Here is a 12,080-nt window from a genome sequence, read left to right as displayed (position 1 = left end):
TTTATTCAGTTTTCAAAGAGCCTTATTTAGGATGATTAATATGTTGGGGGCACACTTGTGGATGAGATTCTGGCTGAATCCATTACAAATGAGGGCCCTCTGGCAGAAGAGAGGCCTTCCCTCTCCAGGGCCGCGCTTAAACACCTCACACAGGGTTTTTCTTTTAACCCCACCTTTGGAAACCCTAACGAAGGTTCTCAGTTTATAAGAGTTCAAAACCTCATTGGATGTTGTTCTGTTCATGTGTTTGCTGCAGTTCAAAGCAGAAATAGAGATGTCACACAAACTCCATCTAAAAACTGGAAAACAAATCTTAGTAATGGTACTGGCAAGTAATACATTGAAAGTGGTCTCCTTCAATGTAAATGGATTACTTAGTCCTATTGAGAGAGGCAAGATATTGTCAAAACTGAGGAGGGAGGGTGCTCAGGTAGCATTCCTTCAGGAAACGCATTTATCAGAAACTGAACATGCAAAACTGAGACGAGGAGGCTTCAGACATGTATTTTATTCATCCTATAAGTCAGGACATAGAAGAGGGTCTGCCATTCTTATTTCAAATCAAGTCCAATATGAACACATTTCAGAGAATAAAGACAAGGAAGGCCGATATGTAATGATAACGGGAAGGATCGAAGGGCTGATGGTAACTTCTTTAGCATATATGCTCCTCCTGGGAGTGATTGGACCTTTTATAAAAAAAATTTTGATATGTCTGCTGAAGCTCAGGGTGTGCTTATATGTGGAGGAGATATGAATATAAGATTATCAAAAATGGAATCTTCCACCTCCAATTTAGGACATAGTAAACCCATGATTAATAAAATAAACTCTATGATGAAAGAAATTGGCATAGTAGACGTTTGGAGAGAGTTTAATCCAACAGGCCGTGACTACACTTACTTCTCTGCACCTCAATCTACTTATTCAAGGATTGACTATTTCTTTGCATTAAAAAGAGAACGATTGAGAATTCAGTCATGTGATATTGGAACAATTGATGTGTCTGATCACGTGCCAATAGTTATGACAGTTGATATTGGTAATAACTTAAAGTCTACACTATGGAAATTGAACTCAAGTTTATTGAATAACCCCCAGGTAAAAAGAGTTAGAAAAGGCAATAGATACATATTTTAAAGAAAACTATAATGGTGAAGTTTCTCCTCCTATTGTGTGGGATGCATTTAAGGCAGTCCTGAGGGGGAAAATAATTTCAATTTCCTCATCACTAAAAAAACATAGACAGGAGAGGCTCAATTCCCTATACACCAAACTTAAAGAATTACAAAAAGACCATCAAGCTAAACCAGGGACCAAAGAAGTATTAATTAAAATTAAACAACTGCAAAACAAGATAGATGACATAACCACAGAAGAGGTTAAAAAGAAACTGGTATTTCTAAAACAGTACTATGAGGCAGGTAGCAAGGCAATGAAAAGGGAATATGATTTAGAGAGGCAGGATTTTTTCAGATACCTCCAAGTAAGGAATCGATTAAATACAATTTTGACAGAGGACCAGAGTAGTGATATCCTGAAGGTTTTTGTTTCAATTTATAAATCTGGGAGTGGAAAGAAATTAATATCTAGATTATACAAAGGTCTCCAAGACTCCCCGAATTCGAACAGCCTGCATATTAAATGTAAATGTGAAAGGGAGGGAGATTTGGTCATATCTGGGGGTAAATGGGAAAACATTTGTAAATTAAAATGGAAAACCACAACTTCACACAACTGGCGAGAGTTTGGATGGAAAAACATTGTGAGCTTTTTTATAACACCTGCTCAGAAGAGACACCAAGGTAATGGAACAAGTTGTTGGAGGGTGTGTGGTGCAGATGTGGCCAACCATTATCATCTATTTTGGGATTGTCCAAAACTTTCATCTTTCTGGCATGACATTCTTGATTGTCTGGAATATATGTTTCAAATGACTATACAATTTGATGTCTGCTCAATGTATTTTTGTAGTAATACATATGCAATCAATAGCAGACAAATATCTAATGAAGATATTATTGATTGGAGCAAAGAAAGCTATAACAAGGAAATGGCTACAACCCAACACACCGACACTGGAAGACTGGCAAGGGACTGTTCATGAAATCTACATCATGGAGAGACTGACATTCGCTCTAAAACTGCAGTCGGAGAAGTTTACGAGTTGGTGGTCAAAATGGATCAGATATATAAAATCATGGAGACGTGAACTGCTTTAAGTATCTCTATTACATGGCTTGAAGTACCAGTCTGCTAATCTTGATGGAAAAATGAGTAAATGTGACTTTCTTTGTTCAATTGTTCCTATTTTATACATGATAAAATGAAAGGGAGAGTAATAGCTTGGAGAATATGTTAGCACAATTGTCCAAACACATGTTTTTGTTTAGCTCTGTATGTGTGTAATGGTGCTGAAATTACTTTCTATGTTTCTCCCTAATAAAAATAAAATTAAAAAAAAAAAAAAAAGGTTTTCAGGTGGGTCAAGCAGTTCATAAAATTAATCTTTTGGCAGACGACGTTATTTTGTACTTAAAAGACCCTGGTAATTCTCTTTCCAAATTACAAACTGTATTGAATACTTATGGTAGTATTTCAGGTTATAAGGTGAATTTGGAAAAATGTGAAATTATGCCATTGACAAATTTTGATTACTCTGAACTCCAGCGCACAAGTCCGTATAGATGGCCTACGGATGGTATAAAATACCTTGGGATATTTGTAGCCAACAACCTCAAAAACCTGTACAAATTGAATTACCTCCCACTGCTCAGTAAAATCGAAGATGATTTACGTAGGTGGATGGGCTTGCCTCTCACCTTGATTGGCAGAGTTAATTGTATTAAAATGAATGTACAATCAAGATTGCAATATCTGTTTCAATCTCTGCCCATTCCACTACCACAGTCCTTTTTCAAAACTCTCAATAGACATGTCAGACAATTTTTATGGAATTGTCAAGTACCCCGGATATCCATGGGAAAGCTAACATGGGATTATGGTTCAGGGGGACTTCGACTACCAAGTTTTAAAAACTATTACTTGGCAGCTCAAATGAGGTTCATCTCCCCTTTTTTTGAGAGCAGTGACGCCCCCTCTTGGACTCAAATCGGACTGCACCCCCTGAAAGAAAAGGTCCATAGTGACTTCATTTATAAGCATAACTCTGGAACTGTAAACAATAAGACAGATAACCCTATATTGAGGCATCTGATAAAAATTTGGTATGAGGTTCACAAAAGTCTTGGATTGAAGGTGGGACTGTCACCTAAAACACCTTTAAAGCAAAATGAACTTATACCCATGACTCTTGATAATAAGATTCTGGACATATGGCATCATAAAGGAATTCAACACTTGGAGGACTGCTTCGAAAAAGGACTTTTTATGTCATTTGAACACCTGAAGAGGAAATTTAACTTGTCTAATCAAACTTTTTTCTGTTATCTTCAACTAAGATCCTTTCTGAGGGCTAATTTGGGTTCTGAAATGACTTACAAATTTAATTCTAAAATGTATCACCTGTTGTTGAATGAGGGCCCCAAACCAGGATTGCATAAGTCTAGAATGAAATGGGAGTCAGATCTCAATGTTACAATTGATGAACAGTTGTGGACAGATTTGTGTCAAAACAGTTTGTCAACTATTATCAATGCCCGGTACAGATTGATCAACTATAATATTCTACATCAACTATACCTAAACCCAGAAGATTGGAGAAATGTGTTCACTGGTAGAGTGCCAAGGTCACTAATCGGTAGATCACAGTCTGGGTCCCGAACCAGACACCGTCCTATTTGGACCCAGACCTACAGTGCATCCGGAAGGTATTCACAGCACTTCACTTTTTCCACATTTTGTTATGTTACAGCCTTATTCCAAAGGGGATTAAATTCATTTTTTACCTCAAAATTCTACACACAATACCCCATAATGACAAAGTGAAAAAAGTTTTCTCGAAACGTCTGCAAATTTATTAAAAATAAAAAACAATAATATAACACGTACATAAATATTCATAGCCTTTGCTCAATACTTTGTTGAAGCACCTTTGGCAGCAATTACAGCCTCAAGTCTTTTTGAGTATGATGCTACAAGCTTGGCACACCTATTTTTGAGCAGTTTCTCCCATTCTTCTTTGCAGAACCTCTCAAGCCCCATCAGGTTGGATGGGGAGCGTCGGTGCACAGCCATTTGCAGATCTCTCCAGAGATGTTCAATCGGGTTCAAGTCTGGGCTCTGGCTGGGCCACTCAAGGACATTCAGTTGTCCTGAAGCCACTCCTTTGTTGTCTTGGCTGTGCTTAGGCCCACCTAAGCCCCAGTCCGAGGTCCAGAGCGCTCTGGAGCAGGTTATCATCAAGGATGTCTCTGTACATTGCTGCATTCATCTTTCCCTCGACCCTGACTAGTCTCCCAGTTCCTGCTGCTAAAAAGCATCCCCACAGCATGATGCTGCCACCACCATGCTTCACTGTAGGGATGGTACTTGCCAGGTGATGAGCGGTGCCTGGTTTCCTCCAGACATGGTGCTTGGCATTCAGGCCAAAGAGTTCAATCTTTGTTTCATCAGACCAGAGAATTTTGTTTCTCATGGTCTGAGAGTCCTTCAGGTGCCTTGTGTCAAACCCCAGACGGGCTGTCATATTCCTTTCACTGAGGAGTGGCTTCCGTCTGGCCACTCCACCATACAGGCCTGATTGGTGGAGTGCTGCAGAAATGATTGTCCTTCTGGAAGGTTCTCCTCTCTCCACAGAGCAACACTGGAGCACTGTCAGAGTGGCCATCGGGTTCTTGGTCACCTCCCTGACTAAGGCCCTTCTGCCCCAATTGCTCAGATTGGCCGGTTGGCCAGCTCTGGGAAGAGTCCTGGTGGTTCCAAACATTTACGGATGATGGAGGCCACCATGCTCACTGGGACCTTCAATGCTGCAGGAATTTTTCTGTACCCTTCCCCAGATCTGTGCCTTGATACAATCCTGTCTTGGAGGTCTACACACAGTTCCTTGGACTTCATGACTTGGTTTGTGCTCTGACATGCACTGTCAACTATGGGACCTTATATAGACAGGTGTGTGCCTTTCCAAATCATGTCCAATCAACTGAATTTACCACAGGTGGACTCCAATCAAGTTGTAGAAACATCTGCAGGATGATCAGTGGAAACAGGATGCGCCTGAGCTCAATTTTGAGGCTGTGAATACTTATGTACATGTGATTTTTTTAGTTTTTTATTTTTAATATATTTGCAAAAATTTCAATCAAACTTTTTTCACTTTGTCATTATGGGGTATTGTGTGTAGTATTTTGAGGTAAAAAATGAATTTAATCAATTTTGAGGAATAAGGCTGTAACATAACAAAATGTAGAAAAAGTGAAGCGCTGTGAATACTTTCCGGATGCACTGTATTATCATCCATTATTAAGTTTTGAAAGAGCATTTCTACTCTGACGGGCGCAGCTTTTCTCCCATTTACAGTTCTGGTCACATGATATACTCAGCCAATCCTTGTGAGTATATATATATATATATATATTTTGCAAGTCAATGACACATGCAAGGAAGAGACAGCAGTTGAAGAAAGAAGTGGGGGAATTGGCAGAGTGGAATACAAGAGGGAAAGAAAGAGAAAAGCATGTGGTAAAGCTGTTCAATTGTTAACAAAAAAATTAAGCACTTTATTTTACTTTATTTCAGAATATCATTGTCCTTGAAATGAGAAAAGAACATTAATTTATTATTAGAGAAGTTATTATTTATAATCCCTTCTGTTTGCTCTTTGTTACTAAAAGGGGTGTGATTTGTGTTGTGTGGTATGGTTATTTCAAACCATTTCTTTATTGGATTTACATAACAATTACTGTACTGTGATATAAACTGTTGCCATGATAAAAAAAATTATACAAATTACATGTACAGTGATAGAAGATTTTGACCTACTACATTATTAATTAACTGTGTAATATATCATAATTATTATTAATGTTTTATTAACATACTGTTGTTCACCATTTTATGCTATCTGCAAGTAAGCATTAGATTGCTCTGTGTACCTGTGTACAGTTTATATACCAAAGTAAGTATAAAAACATGGTGCTGATGAGGTAGAAGTGACCATAAAATGGACATTTCCAACTGCCTGGGTAACAGGAAAGTGTTGACATCAAAACTAATTTGATCTCTTATCACAGATGTGCACATTTTATCTAAAACCAGTTATTACAGCCTGACAGTGTATGGACAGCTGTACATACCCCAGTACATTTCCCAGTACAGTTACTCTATAGAAAGATTTCCAATCGATGCAGTCTGACTCCACAGGTCCAGATGGGCCTGGATACGCACATGGGTACAGTCTTACACCTATAACACTGGGAAAGCCTGAAGAAGAGGATAAAGTTAATACAGAGGCCTGTCACACTGTGGTGTACTTACATTATCTGTCATATAACGGCAATTCAATACAATTTTTCCTTGATTTTTTGCAATTCAAGATGAACAGGAAAGGTAATGGAAATATTCAGATACTGCTGTAGGCAGACAGCCTGAACAGTGGTCAAGGCTTAGCAGTGTTAAATGTGCTTCCTTATGTGTGGGTCCACAAACCTACATAGGTCAACTATGCTGGGTTTACTGAACCTGAACCTCTCTCTCAGATACTCATTAGGGATGCCAAGTTGATTTCTTCTGTCTCTGAAGATCCTTGGTGCTGGTAGTGTAACTCGCAAAACTAACTGCAGGTGATAGTTTCCACTTATCCAGTGAAATATCTACATATTATATCATTCTGGGTTTCCAAATGATGAATCTAATTAACCTAATTAACCTTTTTAATTTGTTAAACGCATTGTTTCATGATCAAATATGCACAAAACTAATGATAGTTCATCATCCCCAGCTGTACTTTTTCTTCATGCATTCTTGATTGTGTGGTGTGCTGTGACCACTCAGCATGGATGTGACTTTGTGCTGAACACCCTGGGGTGCACCAAAAGTTTACATTTTTTCAAGTCTGACCTGAACTGCGCCGGCATTTGTGGGCACAGCCAAGTGTTGCAGACCACTGCTTGAACAGAAAGATGGACAGAAAACTTTACTTCACTTTTGTTTCTGAATTTCTAGAGCAGTGCAATAACAAATTGGTGTATCCAGTAAGCGGGAACTGATGTACATTATTTCTTTTTTTGATTTCGACCAAAGTTGGAGGAGGCAGCTGATAAATTGGCAAAAACAAAGAGACAGTGACTGATCAGAAATTATGATCCGTTGAATTGAAGCACCTTATGCTCCTATAACAAAATCTTGGAGGGAGATGTGGGCTAAGGATGGGGATTTCGTGTTGGGGTGAGAAAATGTAGGTGTTGAAAGCAGGCTAGATAAAGGACTTTCTACAGGGCTACCAAAAAAGAAATTGGTAAATGGGAGGTTTATAACGGCACAGAAAATGTAGAGCATGTAAAACCTAAACCTTAACGTTGAAGAGAAAGATCTGAGGCAATGGCTAATAGAAAGCGGGAGATGGGAGATAAACAGGAGGGCTTCATCTCAGTGCCCTCGGGAAGCGGGGTCATTACCCAGGCTGCACCTCTGCGTGGTGTCCCAGACAGTGCGTGGCGACCTCATTCAACCAGGAGCCAGTGTCCCAGCGTGCGGACCTGCAAAGTCAGCGGGTCGACTGCGGAGGCGAACGATGTTTCCTGTGAATATCCTGCGTGGATTACGACCCCGCGTTGTTTCTCAGTCATTCAGGGACATTCGCGTCGCGGCCGGGCGGCACGCTGCGCCGCTCCCCGTGTCGTGGTGCGGAGGGGTCGGTGGCAGACAGCTACCTGCTGTCGGAAGGTCGTTCCTCAACCGAAACAACGAGGTATTCAACTCCTGAATTAACACAGTGTTTTTATGAGAGGCACATTGTGTAGTCAGCAAGCTGGTACTTTACTGGACATGTTTACTAGCGCAAACAGACCTATCTTAGCTCAGTTAGCATTAGCCGCTAAGATCAGTGTGTCGGGGCTCCACTGGCCGCGTCTGCGGGACAGGCGGGTTCCGCGGCTCCCGCACCTCAGGCGGGATACAGCAGGAGAACCAGACATGCTGCCGGAACACGGCCTCTAGGGATGTGTCAGGTATTGAAAGAGTCAGTAAATTGTCCTACATGGATTTCTGGTAAGAGAGTTGTTGTGGTCTGAATATAAATAGGAATGCAAGAATGTTTCTGTTTTTTGTTGGAATTGCTGCATTCGAAGAGAAAATGAATTCAAAACGCGTCGTAAAGATCGAGACACCTGCCCCCTCAGACACAGCAGATCTGACATGTCACTGTTCAGAACAGCAACTCCAGCGTGTTCAGCAGCTCTTCGTCAGAAAAGAGAAAACACTGATTTCATTGTTTGTCAGATGGACAGGCAGATATATTTTCGTATTTGTTGGAAATGTGTAAATACAATTATGTTGATTAGTGGGGTCATAGTTCAGACTACATTATATTATTGTATAGTTTTTCTAACTTTTCTCCGCCCAGTTAACCACAAGAGGCTGACAGAATATTAAGAACACCTCTGAGTGCAGTGTGGTCCAGTACACCACCACTAACTATGAGCTCAGAGATAAAACATCCAATTGGAGTAACACCTCTCTTGTATGTGTCAAAGATGAGACTTTACAGCAGGACAGTGCATCATTAAATATATACAGACAAGAAGCTAATGTTTAGTGCATAATTGTGGTCGACTGTAAACGTGCTTTTTTACCATTTAAGTGTCCTGTATCTGCAGTCAGGGACTAGGGTGACATGCAAGTGATGGCTCTGTTATTGAGATCTCAGCTGGTTTGGGTTTGAATTGCATTTTTTAGTTTTAGTTTAGTATTTATTTTGTCTGTTTTTATGTAGTTAGCACCGATAGGAAGCCATTTGGAATGATAATGAATATCTAAAGCCAGGCTAAAGACTGCAGGAATTTCTTGGTTCTCCTGATTTGACCCCGATTCACCCCTCCCAGATACTCAGAGGAGAAATCTGGCTCTGAACCTTGGTTGGTATTGATGTTCGGTCCAGATTATCTGGTTATGTGATCACTTTACAGATCCAGACCTAAGCCTCCAGAACTGCCTATAGGCTCATAGGGGCCATGTCTCATATTTAGGGTTTAAAATCGGGATGGTTAGAACAGTGATTATGTAAATCCTGGAGCAGTACCTATGGCACAATAATCTTAATAATATCCTGTAGTGTGTGATGCGCCATTATTTTCAACTCTTGTAGTGTACAGGAGTTGAAAATAATGGCACATCACACATGCATGTTGGGGATCAGAGACAATAATCTGTTAACTTTCTCCTCGTGTGTGCGATGCAAGCCCAATTTCAGAATCAGTTTAGATTTTAAAGCTCGTCCTGTAAGGCCTGAGCCAGAACTAAGCCAGGCCTAACAGGACATCACAAAACACTTTTGGTTAAGACTTTCAGCTGTAGCCAAAGCCAGCTTCATTGTGTGTTTCTGTCCTGTTTGTTTGAGTAGGTGCTGTCCCACTGTCCATCGACCCGTTTTCTCTCTGCGCTCCCCCACTCCGAGGATGGGGACCTCATTTACACTGGCAGCCTGGGCAGTGCTGTTCGAGGTGAGTCATTTAATCCTGTTACATCGTAAAGAAAAACACACATCATCTTTGTCTTTCTTTTCCTTTACCTGATACTAGTTGTAATTGATTCACACAACATTCACACAACACTGGAGATGATGATGTAGCTTGATATGTATGCACTTGTGTTTGACTGTCTTCCATAACTAGACAAATTCCATGATCCTGCTGTGGTTTTATACCTCATGTGATATGTTTAGAAAGAGCTGTACTCTCCCTCTTTTTCAGTAAGGCATATTTTGTGATCTAGTGAAGCCGTCTGCTCTGCAAACCTTTTGCATTTTGTGATCATTACTCAGTGAATGAAATAATGTGAGTAATGATTTCTTCAGCTACTAATGATCACACAGCAGTAATTTAGTTTTCAGTTCAACGGGGCAAAATTTGTACAGGGCTTATTCAAACTTCCTTTTTTTTTTAAAATTATTATTATTTTGGGCTTTTTAATGTCTTTTATTAGATAGGACAGCGAGAGAGTAACAGGGAAGTCGGGGAGAGAGAGGGGTTGACATGTAGCAAAGGGCTGTGGGTCAGATTCAAACCTCAAACCTGAACATACTGAAAAGGAGAGAACAGAGGCTTTTTTATTTGGTTTATCTGCACATATCACATAAAGCAGAAAGTCAAACTGGGTGTGCAATAAATAAAAAATGATCCCATGTAGTGTTGCAGTGATGCTTTAAATGTGAAATCCAACACTGTACTATGATTCCAGTCATAAACCAGAGGTACCTATAGTGGGGGCTCTTTGATACAAATAGAATTCTATAGTGCCAAAGTAATTAATTTAAATGTGAATTTAATACATTATACTCTAACTGACTGTCACATAAATCTAACTGTACAGTGAGTAATGTAACTACCTAATGCTGATGGAAGTGGACACAATACTTAGCTTAAACGTACATATGCCCAATGATGGCAGTGTGTGGAGAAGTGTTTTGTATTCAGTAACCTGTATTCTGTAAATCCTTTCTGTTGGTCAGGGGTGAAGATGTTCTCATACAGCACTAGCGGGGCCAGCCTCTTCCTCATGCCCCACATACTCCTGAAGACAGGACTGGGAGTCCAGAGCTTTGCCATGCAAGCTGCTTTCTGCGGAGTCATTGGCTTCTTCACCTTCCTCACTCCTGTCTTCCTCCACTTCATTACGAAGGGCTACGTGGTCCGCCTGTATCATCACCCAGACAGAGACACCTACACTGCTGTAACCTACAGTGTCTTCCTCATGGAAAAAAAGCACGTGTTCCACCAGAGCCAGGTCAAGATCCCAGCCGTCAGCAAGATGTTCACCACCTTCTACGTTAACAACATGGGGCTGCTGGTGAACCCGGACCTGTTCACTGTCCCTCATGACTACAATCACCTGATGGGCTATGATAAACCCTTCAGGTTCAACGCAGATGACATGGACAGTCCTGATAAGAGCTGAAAGACTCACCGCACACACGTTGAATGTGGTGTTAGTATATTAATTAAATCCACATCTCCAGACTGCAGCGTACATACACTCACCCAGGGTGGATCAACCACAGAAGACTTGGCAACTGACATCATTTCTGGACTACATTAGATTTTTTTTGGTCAATATTTTAATGGCTGTGTCCTGAACATAAATTATAACTTCATTATCATGACCTGTTATTTGTTTGAAACAGTTTCCTTTCGTAGGCCTCATGGTTGTTGTGCACATTCAAACTGCAGAAATGCCAGTCACTCTCTGACTGTCAGGACATGAACCAAATTCTATTCAACAACTCCTTTTTATCATCATCAGTATGTGTGTATGTTCCTTGTAAGTATTTCAGTACTCATGCTGATAAAATACTTAATCACTGAAACAAAACAATGTTTTCATTATCTTATTTTGAGGAAAATAAACATGGTAATAATGAAATACAGTATAGTCTAAAATTTCCCATATTGTTTTAAATGAATATTTGAATAAAGAAGTAGCTTAGTTTAAACAGTCAGACTCAGAAAAACTTCTAGTGTGGTGCCCATTTTCCAGCACCTCTACTTGAACTGATCTGATCAGGGCAGTGGTGGATCATTAGGACCAGCTGATTGTATCCTGAGAAACAGAATAAGTGGAGTGGATGAGGACTGAGCTGGATGAGGCCAGAGCACAGCAGAGGAGAGGATAAAATCTGAGGCACAGGTTCCCTCAAGGGGGTCTTCAGATATCACCAAGAAGCCAAAAATGTGTTTTATGTGGTCACAGTGACCTTGACCTTTGACCACCAAAATCTACTCAGTTCTTCTTTGAGTCCAAGTGACCACTTGTACCAAATCCGTTTTACTTTCATGCGTCAATCATTTGACTGAACATGCCTGCAACAAAAAGACAAAGCAAGACACAGCCCATATACCATCATGCACACTGACGTTTTATTGGAAATTCACAGCAGAAGCAGGATAAGAGGCAGATCAGCTGTA

General features: G+C 40.3%; 1 protein-coding gene across 2 annotated transcripts; it reads left to right on the top strand.

Annotated features, from left to right (window-relative positions):
• Window positions 1-7,528: 7,528 nt before the first annotated feature.
• Window positions 7,529-11,542, top strand: tmem70 (transmembrane protein 70). 2 transcript variants are annotated; one of them, XM_071491900.1, is made up of 3 exons: window positions 7,529-7,870; window positions 9,521-9,620; window positions 10,628-11,542. In XM_071491900.1, exons 1-3 carry the CDS (start codon window positions 7,694-7,696, stop codon window positions 11,071-11,073), a joined length of 723 nt encoding a protein of 240 aa, XP_071348001.1. In that variant the 5' UTR covers window positions 7,529-7,693; the 3' UTR covers window positions 11,074-11,542. The 2 variants fall into 2 exon arrangements, with proteins under 2 accessions (XP_071348001.1, XP_071348002.1); XM_071491901.1 differs by lacking the exon at window positions 7,529-7,870 and adding an exon at window positions 7,983-8,129.
• Window positions 11,543-12,080: the final 538 nt, after the last annotated feature.

This window comes from Trachinotus anak, unplaced genomic scaffold (genome assembly GCF_046630095.1).
Source record: "Trachinotus anak isolate AG129_WGS33_773 ecotype Australia unplaced genomic scaffold, CSIRO_AGI_Tana_v1 ptg000012l, whole genome shotgun sequence".
Lineage (NCBI taxonomy): Eukaryota > Metazoa > Chordata > Actinopteri > Carangiformes > Carangidae > Trachinotus > Trachinotus anak.
This window is presented reverse-complemented; position numbering and strand designations above follow the sequence as displayed.